This window comes from Colletotrichum navitas, assembly GCF_030913465.1.
Source record: "Colletotrichum navitas strain CBS 125086 chromosome Unknown LY79scaffold_8, whole genome shotgun sequence".
Lineage (NCBI taxonomy): Eukaryota > Fungi > Ascomycota > Sordariomycetes > Glomerellales > Glomerellaceae > Colletotrichum > Colletotrichum navitas.
This window is the reverse complement of record NW_026850554.1, coordinates 57,527-78,191: the sequence shown is the minus strand read 5'-3', so window position 1 is coordinate 78,191 and position 20,665 is coordinate 57,527. Positions and strand designations below refer to the sequence as shown.

At 56.0% G+C, this 20,665-nt stretch overlaps 7 protein-coding genes across 7 annotated transcripts; 1 reads left to right on the top strand and 6 right to left on the bottom strand.

Annotated features, from left to right (window-relative positions):
* Positions 1 to 747: 747 nt before the first annotated feature.
* Positions 748 to 1,776, bottom strand: LY79DRAFT_576610 (uncharacterized protein; the record flags this gene model as incomplete). Its single annotated transcript, XM_060559809.1, has 1 exon — positions 748 to 1,776. The coding sequence occupies one exon, from the start codon at positions 1,774 to 1,776 to the stop codon at positions 748 to 750; it is 1,029 nt and encodes a 342-aa protein (XP_060418087.1).
* Positions 1,777 to 2,424: 648 nt separating this feature from the next.
* LY79DRAFT_666615 (carbamoyl-phosphate synthase) lies at positions 2,425 to 3,861 on the bottom strand (the record flags this gene model as incomplete). The annotated part of the gene is made up of 2 exons (XM_060563254.1): positions 2,425 to 3,606; positions 3,673 to 3,861. The coding sequence occupies 2 exons, from the start codon at positions 3,859 to 3,861 to the stop codon at positions 2,425 to 2,427; spliced, it is 1,371 nt and encodes a 456-aa protein (XP_060418086.1).
* Positions 3,862 to 6,216: 2,355 nt separating this feature from the next.
* LY79DRAFT_507714 (major facilitator superfamily transporter) lies at positions 6,217 to 8,005 on the bottom strand (the record flags this gene model as incomplete). The annotated part of the gene is made up of 5 exons (XM_060553855.1): positions 6,217 to 6,813; positions 6,892 to 7,284; positions 7,353 to 7,536; positions 7,595 to 7,678; positions 7,767 to 8,005. The coding sequence occupies 5 exons, from the start codon at positions 8,003 to 8,005 to the stop codon at positions 6,217 to 6,219; spliced, it is 1,497 nt and encodes a 498-aa protein (XP_060418085.1).
* A 2,407-nt stretch (positions 8,006 to 10,412) lies between these two features.
* On the top strand, positions 10,413 to 11,443 carry LY79DRAFT_587352 (Pyruvate/Phosphoenolpyruvate kinase-like domain-containing protein; the record flags this gene model as incomplete). Its single annotated transcript, XM_060560759.1, has 2 exons — positions 10,413 to 10,568; positions 10,679 to 11,443. The coding sequence occupies 2 exons, from the start codon at positions 10,413 to 10,415 to the stop codon at positions 11,441 to 11,443; spliced, it is 921 nt and encodes a 306-aa protein (XP_060418084.1).
* A 988-nt stretch (positions 11,444 to 12,431) lies between these two features.
* Positions 12,432 to 13,409, bottom strand: LY79DRAFT_507894 (electron transfer flavoprotein domain-containing protein; the record flags this gene model as incomplete). Its single annotated transcript, XM_060553871.1, has 3 exons — positions 12,432 to 12,514; positions 12,628 to 13,270; positions 13,359 to 13,409. 3 exons carry the CDS (start codon positions 13,407 to 13,409, stop codon positions 12,432 to 12,434), a joined length of 777 nt encoding a protein of 258 aa, XP_060418083.1.
* Positions 13,410 to 13,507: 98 nt separating this feature from the next.
* LY79DRAFT_541192 (uncharacterized protein) lies at positions 13,508 to 15,535 on the bottom strand. The gene is made up of 3 exons (XM_060556920.1): positions 15,176 to 15,535; positions 14,366 to 15,103; positions 13,508 to 14,283 (listed from the first exon to the last, which is right to left on the bottom strand). The coding sequence occupies exons 1-3, from the start codon at positions 15,221 to 15,223 to the stop codon at positions 13,966 to 13,968; spliced, it is 1,104 nt and encodes a 367-aa protein (XP_060418082.1). The 5' UTR covers positions 15,224 to 15,535; the 3' UTR covers positions 13,508 to 13,965.
* An 883-nt stretch (positions 15,536 to 16,418) lies between these two features.
* Positions 16,419 to 17,969, bottom strand: LY79DRAFT_508062 (RNA recognition domain-containing protein; the record flags this gene model as incomplete). The annotated part of the gene is made up of 4 exons (XM_060553891.1): positions 16,419 to 16,781; positions 16,837 to 17,052; positions 17,129 to 17,417; positions 17,755 to 17,969. 4 exons carry the CDS (start codon positions 17,967 to 17,969, stop codon positions 16,419 to 16,421), a joined length of 1,083 nt encoding a protein of 360 aa, XP_060418081.1.
* Between the last annotated feature and the right edge of the window lie 2,696 nt (positions 17,970 to 20,665).

Sequence of the window (20,665 nt, the reverse complement as noted above, 5' to 3'; positions counted from 1 at the left end):
TCTTACAATAGTTGCGTTCACGTAGGAAAACCGGAGGCACCGCGACAGAGAGGGGGGTAGGAGGGAAGAAAATACTGCATAACTGATAATTGCTCCTGGTTTGGAGCATGGAGGAGCCCTTCACGAGGGGGGGTGGATAAGGAGGACCCGGCTCTTGCTCGTGCCATTTTTTTTTTTGCGACGGCAGAAGCAAGACGCTGGTTTAGACTGCATCTTTGCCCCTTGGCTTTGGGGTTCCATAGAGAGACGTGCCGTCCACGTCCCGATACCACACATAAATCACAGCCTGCGAGACGGGCAGGCATTCACAAGAAAGCTCCGTTCCTCGTCGGGAAGTGGCTGGTTGACTGCAAAGGCGTTTCCCAATTTCCGACACGTTTTGCACGTTCTTCCCTTTTGGAGAGTGATTCGCGCGAGGCCAACCACTTCCCCCGTATCGTGACATCCAGCCCCCCCCCCCCCCCCCCCCCGGAAGGCGCATCTCCAGCACTACCGCGAGGCGGCAGCGTCGACCGTCAGCCTACTTGACAACATTGTCAAGTGTGAGACGAAAATTCAGACGAGAATCAAGATCGGACTAACAACCGAAAATGTCGTTCAAGGATGCAGCCGTGGGAGGAGAACACATGGAAACATTAACAAGAGAAGATACAGGGGATGTATCATATTACTAGGTAGCGTCAATACTGCTGATAGCCCAACCGAGAATAGTCCGAGACTCTCCCACGCTTGCCTCTAATGATGTCGTCATCTCCCCGCTTGGAAATCCTCTGCATCTTGGCAAGACAATGCATCTTGGAAGGGCAACGCATCTTGAAAAGGCTGCGCATCTTGTGAAGGTGCTATTGCCTGTGTCTGATATGTCCCTAGTTCAGACTGTTCATCCTCTGCATCTTGGAAAGACAATGCATCTTGAAAAGGCAATGCATCTTGAAAAGGCAATGCATCTTGAAAGGGCAACGCATCTTGAAAAGGCTGCGCATCTTGCGAAGGTGCTATTGCCTGTGTCTGATATGTCCCTAGTTCAGACTGTTCTTGTAACGAAGACTCCGGGATAATGTCGTTATGGCTTTCCTTAAAAGGTGTGTATCCCGAGTCATCATCAAAAGGAAACTCCAGTTGCAGTGAGTCTTGCAAAGGCTGTGTATTTTGGGAAGGATCTGCATCCTGGAAATGCCCTGCATTTTGCGTAGGTGCTATCGCCTGACTCCGATATGCTCCTAGGTCAGCCTGCCCTTGCACAGAAGACTCCTGGATGGAGTTGCTGTAGCTTTCCTGGACAGGTAGATATACTGAGTTATCATCAAACGGGAACTCTAGTTGCAGTGAGTCTTGCAAAGGTTGTACATCTTGGAAAGGCCCTGCATCTTGCGAAGGAACTATGGCTTGTCTTTGACGTGTCCCTAGGTCGGCTTGTCCTTGTACGGAATACTCCAGGATGAAGTCGTTGTGGCTTTCCTGAACAGGTAGATGTTCCCAGTTATCATTGAAAGTAAACTGAGGGGAGTCGAAAAGCGATGTCGATAACGTCTGTTGAGGTGTAACCGGCGTAACTGGAAAGTTTGGGGAAGTCCCCTGTCTGGAAGCCTGGGATTGCTGTTCTGACGTATTTCCAGTTGACAACTGAGCTTGCCAGCCTGGAGTTTGGACCTGCGGACTCCCACCATGCTGCGCTCTGGGTTCAAAATATAGTCGCCTGAGTTCCCTGAGAGCGTTTCGGTCCATAATAGCGGTAGCATCACCAATGTCGATTGAAGGCGGCCCTAGACCCTCCATGCTGAATCCACGCTCAGCCTGTGCATCCATCCATGCCTGTTCCTCCTCTGACCAATGTGGTTCTTGCTCCCACTCTTCCACTGCCTCTGCCTAGGGGTCAGACGAGTTGCCGTTCGGATCAGCCATGACGACGATGGTGGAAGACAAGAGTGGCCGATGCGTCGATACGAAGTAAGGGAGGATCGATATTAAGAATGGGAGACAGGCCAAGAAAAAAGATATGTACGCCAGTATACTGTTTTGATTCTGTCAACTGTGGTTGCATGATGGAGGATGGATGTGGGTTAACGTGCATACGTTGGCGGAAGCCCTCCATGACATGACTTTCCTGCCGCCCAATCGAGACCACGTTGTCACTGCTATTGGCAATTGCGGTTCACACCTCAGTAAAAGATACGAGGAAGGGGCGGAGAAAGCCCCAAATGACAAATACTGAAATTCAATTTTGGGGAGGTAGCTTTTTGTGTGCTAATATTGAACTGTAATAAAAAAAAAATGGGGGGGAAGAGAGGACCGTCGTTGTCTCCCTGACGTCCATATCCCAAAAACCCTGATGCCAAACCGCGACACTCCTAAACTGTGAAACCCGGAAACCCCCATTTTGCAACAAAAACAATCTTTTTTCCTAGACTACACCATTACACACACTCAGGCGGCCGCGGCGAGGGTGGTGGGCTCGACGCCGACACGCTCCCTGCCGAGAATGTCGAGCATGAGCTGGGTAGGGCGGTTGTCCTTGAAGATCTTCTCGCTGTCCTTGAAAAGCTGGACGTTCTCGAGGTACTTGTCGAAGAGGTATGAGCTATCCATCGGGCCGCCCTTGGCCTCAGGGTGGAACTGAGTAGAGAAGATGGGGCGGGTCTTGTGCATCATGCCCTCGTTGGAGCCGTCGTTAAGGTTGACAAAGTACTCCTTGAACTCGCTGGGGAGGGTCGACGAGTCAACGGCGTAGCCGTGGTTCTGGCTGGTGATGTGGCACTGGCCGGTGGTCAAGTCGAGGGCGGGAATGTTGTGTGCGCGGTTGCCGTACTTGAGCTTGATGGTGCGGGCACCAACAGCCAGGGCGAGAAGCTGGTGGCCGAGGCAGATTCCCATGATGGGGACGGGGGAGGATTCCATGAGGCGAGCGAGGTTGTAGATGGTCTCCTGGCAATGGGTCGGGTCACCGGGGCCGTTGGAGATGAAGACACCGTCAAAGTTGTTGGCAACCTTGTGGATGGGGTAGTTGTAGGGGAAGACGGTGACGGAGGCGCCACGGCTGACGAGGCTGCGGAGGATGTTCTCCTTGACACCGCAGTCGATCAGGGCAACGTGGAAACGGGCGCCGGGGGACTCGACCACGAAGGGAGCCTTTGTGCTGACGCGCTTGACCAGGTTGATGGCGCCAGGGTCGATGAAGCTCTCGTCCTCATCGGCGTCGTACTCGTCGCCAATGGAGATCCTAGCGAGGGAAGAACCCTGCTCACGGAGGTAGGTAACGATCTCACGAGTGTCGACGCCCGAGATGGCGGGCACACCCTCACGGGCGCACCAGTTGCCCAGGCTCTCGACGGCGGTCCAGTGGCTGTACTGCTCTGCGACGTCGGCAACGACAACACCGGCACACTGGATGTGAGGGGACTCGAAGTACTTGAGGAGGTTCCACTGGTCCCTCTGGTTGGAGGGCACGCCGTAGTTGCCAATCAGGGGTTGGGTGAAGACCAGAATCTGGCCGCGGTACGAGGGGTCGGTCATGGACTCGGGGTATCCCACGAGGGAGGTGGTAAAGACGGCCTCGCCAGAGATGTTTGAATTGGCTCCGAAAGCACGGCCGGAGAAGACAGGGCCATCCTGCGAGTCGCCATGTTAGCAAGCATTCGTCTACAGCAAGGGGAACGCATCTCGGCAGTGACATACTCGGATAGTGAGGGTGGCGTCGAGGTTGCTGACGGGGCTGGTGGCGCGAGTCTGGGTAACTGGCATCTTGCGGCCCTTGCTGCCAGCGGCCTGGCCGGAGAGGAATCGGGTCTGAACTCGGAGGCCGGAGCTCAACCCGGCGGCACCCTTGGCCGCGGGCTTGGAGAAGGCAGCCAATCGGGAGAACATGTTGGCTTTTATTTTGGGGAAGTGACTAGGTAGAGTTGGTTGCAGGTTGAATGAATAGACACTTTATGGGCTGGCAGCCTTCCACAAGTGGTCTGTTGGGGGCATGGTCAGTCCGGGTGTTCTCCGTGGAGGGGCGGTGAGTCAACCGAGAGCATTGTGCTAACTAACCTGAGAGATAATCCTAATGATAACGAGTCAGTAACCGACATTTTTCAAAATTGAAGAGTAGTACAAGAAGCAATGCCATGATGTACAAGCAAGGCCCGTTAGCCTCAATTGGGCTATGGGCACCAGCATGAGACACTTTAACAGCGGGGTTGGGGGAGATATCACGAAGACCGTGAGGAGACAAAAAGAAAAGAAAAAAAATTAGCAGCAGCTCAACGTACCTGAGAGGTGAAGACTGAAGGACGCCCGTTCATAAGGGCAGCTTGCAAAGGGTCAATCAGTATAAAAGAGTAGTGAAATTTGCTCGGAACCGAGTCGTTGGTAGAGTTGGAGGGATGATGGCCGGAGATATTCTGTGAGAGGTTTGGTTGGTGTGGCAGGATTTTCTGTTCGAGGGGAGAGGGTAAAAAAAGAAAAGAAAGGCAAGTAGGTAGGTGAGCGGAAGCTCGGGTAGAAAAATAAAGGAGCACGGGCACCGGGACACAGAGTCATACGCAGCAAACGGGGGAGGGAGACTCTTCCTGCTCCTCCACAAGAGCGGACCTACAGGTGTCGCCGTCCCAAGTGTCAAGGGCTGGCCGGGTTGCAGCCAGCAGCAATGCTAAGGATAAGCAAGCAAATTTTTAATTTTTTTTGGCAGCTTATCATTGGGCCCATTTGGGCAAGATCGGTGCCGATACGTCTCTGCTACGCGGGGCTCCATTCGAACGGGGGGGCCGTCTTAACGGCCGCTACAGGGAAACCCTCGCCGTCAAGAAATGGTTGCTGGTGAGCGGTGGCTGCTGAACTGAAACTTGAACTTGTCGAACCCCCCGATGTTGTCCCTTATCGCGGGGCACTACATAATTCGCCCAATTAGCCCTTAAGTCGTCTCCCCAGTTCTTATCAGCCCTGTTTGTACCGAACATTACATCACCAGCACTCTCGCCATGCCATTGAGTCGGCAGTTGGCATTGCGAAAACACCCTGAGCCCTAGGGCCGGCTCTGCCGCTGCCAGACACGCCACAAGACTTATTTTCGTGATCCTTCAAAAAGCTTTCATCACTAGGTTTGCTACTGCAGGAAATTGACGCAATGTTAGAGTTGGGCGGCAAATATCTGTCCTTCTCCGCTCCTCCAAGATCCGCCGTGCTCGGAGTTCCTCCCCACCCGTGCACTCGACCTGATTGCAATGCATAGCGCCGGGGCCTCCCTGCATAATCGCATAAGTGCATTCATTACCGGACCTGCCCCCCTTACCCACCTGCCAACCCAAAACCGAAAGGGCGGCGTTGGAAACCTTTTCAACTCTTGCTTTCACCGACTCGAGTCGGTGTCCCTGTTATCAGTCTTTGAAAGGAGGCAAGCGTGCCGAACCCATGCTGCACCATCCCCTCGGAAACCCCGGGCCTGGCCCAGGACCAGGCGGTCTGCCTTGTTCCTCCAATGATTCTAGGTATGCTGACAAGCTTTGAGCATCCAGTGCCAACAAGACTGGCAGCAGCGTCCCCACCACTATATCTTGTTCTTGCGAGTTCCGACTTTGGGGGGAAAAGAAGAAGACGAGGGGGAGGAACCCTTGCTTGAGATACAACCTTGACTGCAGGTCTCGGCCACCAGATGTATTCACATGCATTTTCACCCTACGTATTGGCAGCTAATAGGCTGAGACGCTTGCTTGCATGCCAATAATGCCGTTGCAAGGTCCGTGTTCAGCGGTGTCACTATCATCGCACAATCAAAAGGACATAACGTTTGATAGCTGAGGGGAGGCCAGTCAGTACCTATCCAGACGGAGCCGTGCTCGGTCCTAAAACTACAGAGTGAGCACTCAAGCGAGATGTTCAGCTCGATATGGGTGCATTTTCGATGATATCAGGGCACTTTCAATATCAACCAAGCGATTCAATTAACATTCTGCCCACGAGTCTGTATGGAGCTGGCATCGCCTCGCTTGCCTTTCAACGACTACCATCAATGTCTTGCTTTGCTCAAAATCCACAGCGCCTCGTCTTGGCCTGAAGCCACTCTTGAATCAATGTCAGAAGTCTGAGGAGAAACTGCTGCTATCGCAGGGGACGATCGACGGCACGCACCTGTCCAGCACTTCAGCGAACGTGGGCCACCATTCCGCTTCATCTATATCGCCAATGCTAGTGGTTCCCTGGACCGAATATTGCGAAATCTGTTGAGATGTCTGCGTTCCTTCAAAGTATATAGAGCCGGACCCTCCTGCCCGTCACCGCCGCTTCCTCGAGCATTATCTGGTTCGCCCTCCCCAGCATCCGCCTCATCAGGAACACCGCCCCGATGCACAGGCCCGAGAAGGCGATCATCAGGAAAAACGCGAGCAGGTATCTCGGGCTATCCTCGGGCCTGAAGAAGAACGGGCTCCAGATGTTGCCGAATTGTGCCAACAGGCAAACGATGGCTGTCGCCGCCGCCCTCTTCTCCGGCGTTTGGCCTAACACGCTCCCGGCCCAGCTGAAGATCAGCCCCGTCGACGCAAAGGCGCCAGGAAGGTACAGAAAGCTGGCAAAATACCGCGCCGGGCGGTTCGTTGTTGCGGCGGTGATGATGAAGCCTACAACGGCGGCGCATACAGGGCCAATAATATGCAGCCCGCGATCAGCCCGCCGGTCCGAGGAGACAGCGACGCAGAGGGCGACAGCCGCGGCGACAAGATACGGCGGGGCCGTGAGCAAGAGGGTGATTGTGTTGTTTCCGAGGCGAAAGCCTTTCACGATGGTAGGGAAGAAGCTATTGAGACCGTGGGAAGAGAGGTAGAAGGCTTGCATGCAGACCTGTCCGTGTTAGTCCGATCTTCCCCCGGAGGGAAGAAAGGTGTCGACGGGAACCGGCCAGAGAGGGGGTCAACTCACAAAAATCCATGTCCTCACGTCTTTCACCGCAAGGCTCAACCCGTTCCATACCGTTCCCTTCTCCTGCGGCACCGACACCCTATCGGCGTCCATCCGCTGCGCGGCGACCAGCAGTTCCTCGTCCGTCATGAGCCACGAGCACACGCCCGTGCTGGACCCGATGTAGTCCGGCAGGAACGCGAACGCCGTAAAGGCCGACGCGAAGCTCCCCGCACCTTCAATTATGAACAACCACTGCCAACCGGCCAGCCCATGCGCGCCGTCGAGGTGCGCGAAGACGCCGGCCGCGATGAGGCCCGAGAAGGCTGTCGCGACGAGCATGCCCGAATAGAGGATCGCCGTGCGGAAGGCGATCTCCTTCTGGGTGTACCAACAGGAGAGGATGTAGAAGATCTGGTGGGATGCGTGTGGTGTCAGTTGCTGATGGTGGTGGGCGGGAGAAGAGGGTGTGCATGACTTACACCAGGGAAGAAGGGGGCCTCGACGAGGCCGAGCACGATGCGGAGGGCGACGAGGCTGTGGAAGCTCTTCGCTGCCGCCGTCGCCGCCGACACGCACGACCACGCCAGTACGCAGGACGGGATGTAGATGCTCGGCCGGGCGCGGGTGAGGAGCATGTTGGACGGCAGCTGGGCGACCATGTACCTACACCCGAAATCAGCAACGGCTCATGGTCGAAACGAGAGACGGGGCCCGGGCTTACCCAACGTTGAATATCGAGACCGCTATGTTGAACTGGTTCCCCACGAGACCCAGATCCTTTTCGAAACTGTCCAGCTTGGCCTGCCTGTTCACCCGTCCGCACGTCAGTTCAACGTCCTTCTATGGCCCCCAAGGCAAAGGCCGCTCCAGAGACGGCAAGGGGTCCACTATACGCAAGGTTGTTCCGGTCGAGGTAGTTGAACAGGTACAGCGTCCAGATGACCGGCATGAGTGTCATGTCCAGCTTCTTGACCAGTGACTTCTCGGCAGCCCGCCACTCGGGGCGAGCCATGGCCGCCTCGTCGGGCGTGTTGCGGTATGGTAACGACAGCGAGGGCAGTGATAGTTCGGTGGAAGCGTTGTCGACCGTTCTGACGGAGACATCTTTGCCCGAAGGTGCGCTTCGGTCCATGGTGACGGAGTCTACTTGTTGGGTGGCATGCGAGAGAGGCGAGTTTCCTTGAAGAAACAAAGGGAGACCGAACACAGGATAGTGGTGTAAGGTGAACTGAGGGGATATCTTCTTCGCCAATGCGGTTCGTTCAACAAGGAGTCGAGGTCAGGTGAAGAGCACACACATACACACGTACGTACTCCTACAGATATATACTCCCGAGGGAGGACAAGAGGGCCATGGTTCTGGCCAAGAATATATAACTCGTTAACCTTTCCCCCTCTCCCGGGAGGGAGATGTCTGAACAAACACAGCCGGTGTCCCCGCAAGCCGAAAAAAGCATAAAGAAATCTCCGGTAACGAGCTTCGTGGCCAGGGTGCCTGGTGCAGCCCGGGCTTAATCTGTTGTCGGGTGTGCATGTTGGTGTGTTCTCATCGTGTAGCGCTGGTCGAGATACTTTCCATGTTCTCAGCCTCGAAAGTCAATACTGCCAATACTCGGCTCAGTGCGCTTTTAAACATTCGAACCAAACTCTAAAAAGGTTATGGCCATTCTGCGGTAGGCACACACACAGCATGACAGGGCGTGCGACGGGGAGGGGAGCAAAATCATCTTTGTCAAGGAAAGTAATGGCGGGGGAAAAAAGCACGGTCTCCGGGCTGGTAAGGTCGAAGCCGCCACCTAACGAAGTTGAATCTGTTTTGGATATACTAAAAATCATTGGACGGCCCACAGCCCGTCCCCGGTTGACTCAGGACGGCTGCTCGCAAGGGCCGCGGCCGGCTTTGGGATATATTCCGCCGCGAGCTTCTGTACTTGTTCTGCGTGCCCCTATCGCATCGGTCAGAACCGAAGCGAGGCAGGCCACCGTGCACGAGAGACATCTCTACAAGAGCAATCCGAGGGGGGGCAATGAGAGAAGCCTTCCTTGCGATGATTGCCATAAGAAATGTCATCACCAAGTATAAGTTGTACTGCTGTGGCAGACCCCAAGTAGTTTAAAACACACCTCCGCTGGGCAGGCAGTACTAGCTGTGGCTCTAGCTCCCACCATGATCACGGCAGTTTTATCCTATGGTACCAGGCCGAAGTTTTTTCCCCCTGTTAGGTAACTAGAGTTCACCCCCCTACTCCAGAGCTTCACTTTTGGTGAATATTCCCCCTCTATTATAATGTCAGCTATGGGGGATAACATTATAGGGGGAAATAACTTTCCCCAGCTGCTTGGGCAAAGCCAGAGTAGTACATTCTCGCCATCGAGAGTCACAGCATCTAGTTGGATTGGCGGGGTATATCCTTTACTACCTACCTGCTAGGGGGCTTCTACTCGCCCCATGATACCATACTACATAGTAAGTGCATCATCGTGATGTTTTCTCGAGCTCTGGTGGCCTAATCCCGCATTTTCTAGCGCCCCCGGGAGGAAAACAGCCTTCCATTGACGTTAGCTAAGGTAGTTAACTACCTAGTTGCTGCTGAGGTACTTACCCAAGGAAGTCCCTCTCGAGATCGCAGGCACACAATAATACTTTGACACACTCAACACAATAGAAGAAAGTTTCTAGGTAGAAACATAGTACTATAAAATCTTGTGACTAAACCTCCCTATCAACCAAGGCTACTAGAGACTTCAGAGATGACTCCCCTAGCTGGTATACCTAGCGTACTAGGCCCTGTTGCTGTAACTGTCTTGCCATCTGTTCCACACCTCAACACGTCGTAACGAAATATAGCACTCTAGGGTAACAGGCCACACGTACCGTCCAGCCTTGAGCCGTTGATCTAGTGTAGCTGCTCATCATGTTGCGTATTCACTGACTGCATGTAAAGAGATCAATACTCCGTCATTGGCACATCGAAGCAGCACAACCCCGTGCGGTTTATGGCGTGCCTCGCCACTATGCTTAGCTAAGTGCACTTCGTAATCCGTCTGGCCGGCTCTCCTCCACTTCAGGGCCCTCCGTCGGGAGTTGAGGAGTGGCCGCTGGTGGAAACAGACTACCCCGACCCCTACCACACGACGTTGCCGTGCCAATCCCGAAATGTCCGAATGGCGAGCTGGATGGAGACGTATTACCGCGATACTACCGCAAAGGAGGACCATAATATAATGTGGAGATGGGGACACACGGCTCTTGCGTCATGGAAGGCAGGTCATTGCCTCCCATATGAATAAAGTTACGGTCTTGGCGGTCATTCTTCCAAAAAGGGAGCCAACTAGCTCTCATCTGCACAGTGAACCAGCAGAACGCATCCAGCCCCCCCTCAACTAGCTCAGAAAGGGGTAAAAGAAGAGGCCAAAGAAGTGCTCAGGGTACCCTTCATTCGTCGGCCGAGGTATTCAGACACCCCCGTCGACTGAACAACCTGACTCGAGTTGTGAACACTGAGCATTGAACTCTAATATCGAAGGGAACCAACGTCATGTCGCCGAGTAATTACACCTCGGCCCCGGTCCCGGCCGCGACGAAGCTGAGGCAGCGCCTTAGCGAGACGGACGACCTGATCCTCCTGCCAGGCGTCTACGACGGCTTCAGCGCCAGGATCGCGCTCGAGGTCGGGTTCGATGGCCTCTACATGGTACGGTTTTACTCATCCTTCGCCCGTCACTCACCTCTCGGGTTTTGATTCCCTCCCTCGTTTCACCTGCTCACCTTCAACGGGACTAACAAACACATGCGCACACCCAGACCGGTGCAGGAACCTCCGCTTCTAGACTCGGTCTCCCCGACCTCGGCTTCGCAACTCTGGACGACATGCGCTCCCACGCTGAGATGCTCGCCAACCTCGACCCCTCCGTCCCACTGGTCGCTGACGCCGACACGGGCTACGGCGGCCCCAACATGGTCGCACGCACCGTGACGCAGTACGCTCGCAGCGGCGTCGCCGGCCTGCACATCGAGGACCAGATCCAGACGAAGCGCTGCGGCCACCTCACGGGCAAGCAGGTCGTCGACGTCGAGACCTTTGTCGCGCGCATCCGCGCCGCCACGCTCGCCCGCCAGAAGATCGGCTCCGACATCGTCGTCATCGCGCGGACGGACGCCATCCAGACGCACGGCTTCGGCGAGGCCATGGCCAGGCTCAGGGCCGCCGTCGCCGCGGGCGCGGACGTCGCCTTCCTCGAGGGCGTGACGACCGCCGAGGAGGCCAAGGAGGCCTGCGAGGCGCTGAAGCCGACGCCCGTGTTACTTAACATGGTCGAGCACGGCGCCACGCCGTCGTGGACGGCGGCCGAGGCCAAGGCGCTCGGGTACCGGATGATGATCGTACCCTTCGCGGCCATCGCGCCTGCGTACGAAGCCATTCGTGAGTCGCTGGTGAAGCTGAAGGAGACGGGCAAGGTAGGGACGAAATCGGACTTTTCGCCAAGAAAACTGTTCAGCATCGTCGGGTTGCAGGAGGCAATGGACTTTGATGCAGCGGCAGGCGGGTCCGCGTATAGCAAGGTGTGAGGCCGATGAGTCGGACCTTATCCCCCGAGCCCCACGTGTGGTAGAGACAATCGAGACAAGAAATAATGAAAATGATGTTCAAGAGGTCCTGCTCATGTTAGACTTTCGTGAGATTGACCACACCCGTCTGGAGCGAAAGAGAGTTGCAGATAGGGCAAACCTTAGTAGCAAGGATGTGCCGGAAACCTCCCATGAAATCGTAGTGTCGCCTCTCCAACTCGCTTGCTGGGTTCGGTTAACGAACGTGCCCCCGCGTTGTCCCCAGGTTCCGGTGCGGTGGTTAGCATCCTTCTCGATGCCCCAAGATCAAAATCCGCTTTCCCATGTTTCGTTAGGTGGCGAATCATCGACTAGCTTTCGTCCGATCCTCTTCCGAACTGTTTCCATACGCGTGCATCTCCTGAATTAGTCACGACCGCCGTTCCAGGACTCGAAAGTGAACTGGTGATAGATACCCGCTGCCCAACCGGTACGGGAAGGTCGGCCTAGATGCTGAGAATATTTGCCAGGCCTTTCTCAAACAAAGAGGTTAGTCACAGATGGTCACCTTGCCTTTTCGTCTGAACCTCTAGCAGTCTGTCAGCGCCCGTTCTAGGTCAACTTTAAGGTGGTAGAAGTTTACCAATCAGCGATATATCAAGTGGCAAAGACAACGAGTACCCCTTCATGCATTAGGCCTAGACTTTGCTCAAGCAACGGACGGCGCATCTAGGAGTAGGTCAGAAGCACCGTAGGCACAGCGATCAACGTCCCCCCTTGAACCATCCATGGCAAGACGTCGTATATCCTTATAATCAGCGGAGCAGCGACGGAAGTGGATAACCCCGGAGTTTACCGTGTGACTGGTGAGCGGCGACGCCACTCTGCGACACGTTCCTGACTGCCTCCTCTCTAATCACGTCTGGAAGGCCGAGAAGCCTGCATCTGAAACGGATCTATTTGCAGAGAAAGAGTCTTTTTCATGCTGTTACAGGCAATTACACGCCTTTTACAAGGCACCGAGCTCCTTGAGCTTCGCGACGAGTCCGTCGACATCTTCAACCTTGCCGCCACCCTGCCGCACGGGAGGCTCTGTAGAAAGTTATCAGCATAACAGTCCATTGCCGAGTCGGCTTTCGCCAGCAACAATAACAACCACCCCCTTGGCAAGGAGAGCGATGCGGTAGCGACCGTGCGCGACTTACCCGTGACCTTGAGCACCTTCAACCGCTTCTCGGCCCCGATGCCGTAGTCGGCCAGCTTCTTCTTCTCGAGGGGTTTCTTCTTGGCCTTCATGATATTCGGCAAGCTTGCGTACCGCGGCTCGTTGAGTCTCAGGTCAGTCGTGATGACCATCGGCAGCTTCCCCTTGACCGTCTCGACACCGCCGTCGACCTCGCGCGTGACGCTGACAGTGTCTCCCTCGCCGAACTTGACGACGCTCGCCGACGTCGCCTGGGACCAGCCCAGGAGGCCGGCCAGCATCTGGCCCGTCTGGTTCGCGTCGTCGTCGATGCTCTGCTTCCCGAGGATGATGAGGTTGCTCTTGTGCTCCTCGGCGGCCTTGCGCAGCAGCTTCGCGACGCTCAGCGGCTCGAGGTCGTCGCCCTCTTTGGTCTCGACGTGGATCGCACGGTCGGCGCCCATGGCCATGGCGGTCCGCAGCACGTCGACGGCCTTGGGGGGGCCCGCCGAGATGACGGTGATGTCCTCAACGCCGCCGGGCGCGCGCTTCTTCTCGCGGATGCGGACCGACTCCTCGACCGAGAGCTCGTCAAAAGGGTTCATCGAGTGCTTGACGCCGGCCGTTTCGACGCCCGTCTGGGCCTTGTTGACGCGGGGCTTGACCTGTTGTTGAGTGTCGGCTTCCCGTCAGCTACGCCGATCACAAGCCAATGTTGCTCCGGGTGGTCTGGATTGTGTTGGGAGGACGTACCGCATAGTCAATGACCCGCTTCACGGGCACGAGAATTCTGAGGGCGGACATGGTAAGCTGTGCACTGCTTCAATGGCCCGGTGTTTGATGTGCGGAGGGATTCCTTTTTGGCAATTCGGAAATCTGGGAATTTGGAGGTTCTTCCACAAAGCATCGGGTCCGTGTCGTCACTGGGGAAAATAGGACCGCCGTCCACTGTAGCGATACCGGCTAACCTCGGGTCACCGCCCCACCTTAAACCCTTTTCGGCCACGCAGAAAGCAAGACGCCGACTTACGTGCACATATATCCCCTCCCGATGCTTTGGATTACGTCCGTGTCCGATGATACTTCGGCTTTCACACTCCCGACGATATTTGTCGCAATGTTACTTGACATGGTGGCATAGTGACGTGGTGACATGGCAGGCCCGCGCAGGATCAGCGCAAGCCTTCATCGGTTGCAGTGCTAAGTGCTACCAGACGGCATCTCCTGTGATCAAACAAGTGAAATTGGAGCTCCGAATTGATATTCTATGACATGCAGGCCTGCCGAAGCACGACGATCACTCACTCAACCCCGGCCTCCGTCCCCTTGTCACCGACAAACGCCCCCCCCCTCATACGCTTCACCAGTCATCCCAGCCATCGTTGTCCTTCTTCGCCGCAGGCGCCGCAGCACTGCCCGTCTTGCCACCCTTGCCCATAGCAGCGGTTCCGATCGAGCTGCTGCTGTTTCCCTGCCTCTGGTCCGCAAGGCTACTAAAGCTATCCCAAAAGTCCTTTTTGCTCTCGTCCAGCGGTGCCTGCCTGTATGCGCCGCGCTGACTGCTGCCGCCGCCGTTGCTGGGTCCGCCCTCGACAAACCGGTTGAAGCCGTCCTGGGCGTTACGAGCGCCTTGCTGGGCGACGCGCTGCGCCTGCTTCGCAAAGTCGGACTCGGCCAGCTGTTCAAGGAGGCCGTCTGATTAGCCCAGAGTTTCTCGTCCGGGCTGGCGCGGGCGGAGATAGAATAGAAGGGTCACCCACCTGTTTCGCTGTGGGCTGAATGTAGCCATCGTTGACCGTCTTGGCCGTCTTGGATACCGTGCTTGTGAACCAGCCGAATCCCTTGGTCAGAGCGGCCACCGGGTCCTTTTGTAAATCGTCGACGGTCGGCATGCCAGTGTCCTTCTTTTCGGGCATCGGGCTGCTACCGAAGCCCGCGTATTTGCCTCCCTGGCTAGGCGGCAGGTCGTCGGGTCGGGAGGCGTTTTCGGCGCCGAGCTTGGAGAAGTACTTGTCGTCCACCTTGACCTTACCGCTGGGGCTGGCCGAGCGGCTATTCGTGCTGCCCAGTGGCGTGCCCGTCCGGCTGACAGGCTTCGGTGCAGCTGCTGGCGTAGGCTTCTTCTCGCCCGGGACGTACTCCTTACCCTCGACCTTGGCCGAGAGCCTTTCTTTCCATTCCTCACCCACTTCGCCGCTGTATCGCTCCGCGATCGTCGCGTCGTCCCACGTGATTCCCCTCATCTTGGTGTCCTCGTGCTGCTCGAAGAAGTCTCGCCAGTTCTCGTTGCCGCCAAGCCGCATCCGTTCTATCTCGACCTGCTTGAATGCGTCCATCGAGATGCTACGTACGAATGAGATGTGCACGCCAAGACCGCGGTGGACGCCAGCGCATGACAGACAGATGAAGATGCCGAACTTTGGGGAAGCCCATTGCGGCGACGGGGCGTTACAGTCGCAGCAGACGTTGTTCTTGGCCTCTTTCTGGATCGCGGCCAACTGGGAGGCGAAGGGGATTTAGCGGAAGGCCATGCGGTCGCAATCAGCCATACGACGTCCGGAAGAACTCACCTTGGCGCGCGTCTCGGGATCAACCTCCCACATGGCCTTGGAAGCCATTGTGGGAAGTGTTCAGTCGTGGTAATGAGCGAAAAAAAGAAGTGCCTAGCGGTAGAGTGTTGAATCAAAGTACGTTGGAGGATGTCGCAGCAAGAAACGGTGGAGGGGCTTTCCTGATGCCCGATAAGGGGTTTGCTGGCTCCGGACCAGGGGTGTAGGAGTCTGGGTGTGTGTGTCTGGGCCTTCCACGCTTGCCCTGCTCCGGCTTTAGTGTATTTGATTTGCTTGGGTCGGCGAGGAGAACAGGACACGCAGACTATGAATTGCTTCCAATCCGTCACACAAAAATTTGTGCAGCTTAGTGAAGCATCTGTTCGAAAGGGAGCCATGCATTCAAAAGTTCCAATAAATACAAGACAAGATACAGCACTAAGTTCGCCAGGTATGGCCCAAAGACAGGGGGGACAGCAGCATTTCATGGGGTTCTGTTGGAGACTCGGACACGACAAAAAGGTTCCAGACTACCTGCTGGAACACTTGGCTTTTGGGGCTCTGGTGCCGTAAGACAACAACCCTTCTCCAACCATGCAACTGCACCACTGAAACCAACCTCATGTTGCCACTATTCTGTAGTAAACAGTGACGCCAGCCATACCCCATGGACCGCGCCAGACACTAGATTTCTGTCTGCATGAGCCCATCCATCATGCGCAGCGGAACGCCTTGTCCGACGACGACATTGAGACATTCACACAAGCTCCGCCAACCGCAACTACATCACACAACGTCATGGCTGTTTATGAACACAACAGAACACGCTTTTTTCTTGTTTCTGGTGATGCGCCGCCTTTCATTCTTAACTGCAAAAAGCTACCCGATTTTATTCGTTTTTGCGCCGAACTTTTCCTCTTCCTTCCAAACCGTCTCCAGCTAAAGCTACTGTACAACCCAGCATTGGGTGACGGAGAAAATGGAGGTTAGGTAACAAATACAGAGAGGTGGCCGGTAAGATCATGTGTATTAGTTTAGGGATGAGGGCAGCCCTGAACATCTTGTTTGCCCTATCTACCGAGAGCGAGTCTGGTCAGAAGGCAGACGTAGATGTAATTGGCCACCCGTCCTGGGGGGGCACTTCCAAAAAAAGAAAAAAAAATTGAAGTCGTCGTAACGGGTACCGCATCATAAAGCTCGTAAAGGCAGCATCTCTGAATATTGGCTCAGAGACGCACCGGGGCTGTAGGTTGGTCGCCTACGTTTAGGCGGTGGTGGCAGGGGCAGCGTCCGCAGCAGCAGGAGCAGCCGCGGCCTCTGTGGCACCAGTGCCGTTGACCTTGCTCTCCTCCTTGGTCTCCTCGGTGGGAGCGTTGGCCTCCTCGTCGGTCTTGTCCGGGCTGTCAATAGCGACCTTGACAGCGATTTCGCGGCCCTCAATCTCCTTGCCGTTCATCTCGGAAACAGCCTTCTGCTGGAGCTCCTCGGAGGCAAGGGTGACGAAGCCGAAGCCACGGCCCTTGCGGGGCTCACCGCGGGCCTGAAGCTTCTTGATCATGAAGCGGGGGATGGGGCGCAGGGCGATCTTGGCGGAAGAAGGCTCGTAGGCAGCGAAGAGCTCCTTGAGCTATTGGAACGTGTCAGACAAGGGCCAAGTACAAGGTGCAAAGCGGGAAACTAACCTTCTCCTCGGTCAGGTCGTAAGGCAGGTTGGCGACCATGACCTTGGTCTTGGAGGCAATGCCGTCGGCAGGGGGGCCACGCTCGCGTCGCTCACGGGGAGCACGAGCCTGGCTAGGCTTCTCGCCATCGCTCTTGGCGTCCTTGTTGGTGGCATCAGTCAGAGGAAGGACCTCAGAGGTGGCAGGGGCGCCAGCAGGAACCTCGGCGGCGGCAGCCTCGGCAGGGGCACCGTCCTCCTACACATATAATGTCAGTAGCTGTACGGGCGAAGCGGGTATTGATGTGACTCACGCGGCCACCGCGGGCACCACGTCCACCGCGGCCACGGCCACGGCCACGTCCACGGCCGGAGGCGCGGCGGCGGTTGCCCTCGCCAGCACCCTCGCCGTTGGCACCCTCGGTCTTCTCTCCAGCGGGCTCGGGCTTGCGGGCAAGCTGAACCGAGACCTTACGCTCGAGAATCTCCTTGCCGGAAAGTTCAGAGATGGCGCGCTCGGCCTCAGAAGGAGTGGAGAGGTCGACGAAGGCGTAGCCAACCGGGCGGTCGGTGCGAGGGTTCTTGGGAATGGAGACGGACTCGCTGTGGAAAAAGGCGGGTCAGTATGAGCTGGCATGCGTGACGCAAGTGGGTGGGAATTTGCGGGGCTGGCGAGGAGGAGAGGCCACGCTGCAACATCGTGACAGCCGAACGAGGCGGTCTAGGCAACGAGTCAAGACATCACGATGCCGACCCCGGCGCCGATGCGGCACAGCCCGAACGAGGAAGTGCAATCAAGCAAGGTGTGCATGGCAGTACATGTGGGGGCAGGGCTCTCTGGGAAAGGTGCAGCAACCCCGGAGCGAGCTTTTGATAGAAGCTGCAGGGGCCAACGGTAGACGGACATGATGATGAAGATAATGAGAGTCGCGCAACTTACACAAGGTAACCCTTGAAGAATTCCTTCAACTCCCCCTCCGTTGTCGCGTAGGCCAGGTTGCCGATGTAGAGACGACGGCCCTCAGCGGCGCTGGCGAGGACGGCATCGTTGTTGGCGGCAGGCTTATCGGCGGCCTTGTCGGAGATAGTGGCATTGCTCAGAGCATTGGTAACGTCATTGACGGCCTCGGAAACCTTCTCGGCGACAGCAGACATTTTGGCGGTATTGGTCTGGTAGAGAGAGATGAGAGCTTGGGTGGTTTAGGCTGCGTTCCGGTGGAAGTGCGTGATAACAGATGACGTGCGAACTTGGACCCGGTGACAGGAACAAAGATTCGGATTGATGAAGAACTGAAGTTCGGTGAAGTTGAACTCTGAAACAATGAGGGGGAATTTTCTCAGGGTAGCTTGGTGCCCTAGAAAGCTTGAAAAAAGTTGACAGACGACGTTGCGTTGCGCGGTGACACAGGATCTTGAAGTTGTGATGTGGAGGGAAAGGAGAGAGGAAAGGGATGGCTAGAGCCGCGCTGACCTCAAATACAAATATTTTTTTCCCTCTTGGTGAGCAGGGGGACCAACGGACGAGGGTAAGCGAGGCGCAAACCCACCGAACAGCAGGTGCGGCCCACGTTCTAGGGACCTTGGGATGGCAAGAGCGGGTTGCTGGCTGTTGTGGCGGTGCGGAAGGACGAAGGTGCGTGTGGGTACTTTCCTATCGTGTTTGCGGCAACAGCGCAGGGGTTTGAGGTTTGGGTGGGCAGATGGAAGGGGAAAGGCACGAATGGAAATGACAGCCAGGCCAGCGCAGACAGCTTTCCACGTCTGCTCGCCGGATGACGAAATGACAATGTTGCTCTGTCGTGATCACCATATAAGGTAGCTAATCAACACAATGACGGCAGATAGACTGAATGTGCCTTGCTCCGATAGTATTTCTTTCGTTTCTACTTGTTTGTCCGCATCCAATATCATGCACCCCGTGCTTTTGCAAGAAATCCCGGAAGGGAGAGGTGACAGCGACCACGGTACGTGTCCCGGGGAGGCAAGGGCGACGGGATACCATCGAAAAAAATGGATCTACCCGATAGTGTTAGACATGGCAGGTACTCCGTACATGCTCAGGCAAGCCACAGAGCACGGGCATCCGAAATAGGACAAGCCATACCCCTGCAAGTGAAGAGAATACGGTACATGTTTGTACCTACTTCGTCCAGTGATGAATGGCAGGAGCTCCTTCAATTGCTTCCTCTCCCCTAATGCCTTTCAGGGCATCGCCTTGGGCCACAGCAGCCACATCATCAATAACAGCACGCGGGTGTGTCTGACTGACCTGACTTGCTGCGCTGCTGTGCTTTGCTGCAGCCCGCACGAGAAGGAATCCGTATGATGTATGATCTGCCTAGCGTACAGGTACTACTATGCGTGTAGGCGGCGACAACCGCACCAGCCTATCAGTGGAATAGTATGACTCTTCCCCCGCAAATTGGTCGCGATGGGATCCCAGGCCAGCCATGCCTGATCTGGTGTCCACCCGCTGATGTGCGTGTTCGTGGAGCCCACCACCTTTCAGAAAGGCGACGGACATCTCGGTAGCCACGACCTGCCCGCCTCCCCCTGAGGTGCGCAGAGCAGAGGTTTGCGTTGCGTTGGCTGCGTACATGCATTTTGAAGGCAGGAGCTTTTAAAGTGCAATTTTTACACCTTTAATGCCAACAAGCGTCTTCCAATGCGGCAGCATACCCGATCTGGTCGGGTGTCTCCTGTCTCGACTCTTCGGCCGACGAGAGCTGCAACAATACCGGTAGACCCCCTATGTCCCTTCATCTGTGGCAGCGCTGCCCCATTCCGGAAGTCGGTTCGCGAGTTGCCACCGGTCGCTTTTTGCGATCGACCGTTTTCCAATCTCTTTCATCCAGGGACCTGCTCCGGATCGCTCAAATCTTGCGCGAGATGAGCCGAGAGTAGTGCTTCGTGTTTCCCCTCCCTGCAATCGTCAGTACCCCCAGTTCAACATCACGGCTGCTCGTCGTTACACTCTCGTCGGCGGTTACGAGAGACATGCACCGGAGATTTAAATCCAAGGGTCCACCAAGGCCAACAGCCGCCGTCTACCGATTGAGTTTGGTCCTACCCTACCTCATCGGCTGGGCCAAGTGCCAACGTAGTACTGGCTTCTGGAGTTGCTTGCTGACTCCTTGCAGTAGCTCGCCGACCAAGCCATCCGTTCTTCTGCAGTAGCAACAGAGGCCACAGAAGTAGAATTCTCACCCAGCCACAGTAAGGCGAAGAGGGTATAGTATAGAATACAGAGCGCAAACTCAATGGCTGAACCGGTCGACCGTCAACGGGGTTCAGGCGGATGCCCATTCGGGCCCCGTCCTCCGTCCCCGGCTGACGCCGTCCTCCCGTATCTAAGGCATGGGACCGCGGAAGGCTCCTTTGGTGTCCGAAATTGGACGAGGACGATACAATTTCCCATGGCCCACTGGATTTCGCGGAGCGCATGAAGGCTTTGGGAGGCCCCTGGCCGGCCACGCTAAAGCCCCCAGGGTCCCAACGGCGGCGCCATACAGGGGATGGAGCATGGTGAGAAGCTTCCTTTCCCCTTCTCCTGGCTTCTAATCAATTACCCATCATCCATCGTCCTGTGCATGGTCTATTATCCGAAATTCTTGTCAAGACTCGCGTGTTATCTGGACGATTACACATGGCGATTGCTGATCCACCGGCAATCTCCCAATTCTGTGGCTTCGGCACAAAAGCCTGTTCTTCAGTAAAACCGCAGACGCCAACTATGTGATCATCGTATTCGCGAAAACCATTTCGCCTGTTGCCCACCTTGGCCTATTCGTACGCTTGCCCGTGGAGCTATCACCGGGAGGAGGAAGGCTTGCAGGGTGAGGCAGCGTACC

What these genes read in the sequence shown, in the direction of transcription:
- LY79DRAFT_541192 (XM_060556920.1), bottom strand. Translation starts at nt 15,223, where the DNA reads ATGGCTTCCAAGGCCATGTGGGAGGTTGATCCCGAGACGCGCGCCAAG. An exon ending in ATCCCGAGACGCGCGCCAAG is followed by an intron (nt 15,104 to 15,175) that starts GTGAGTTCTTCC and finishes TTCGCCTCCCAG; the next exon opens with TTGGCCGCGATCCAGAAAGA. An exon ending in TTCAGCCCACAGCGAAACAG is followed by an intron (nt 14,284 to 14,365) that starts GTGGGTGACCCT and finishes CTCCTTGAACAG; the next exon opens with CTGGCCGAGTCCGACTTTGC.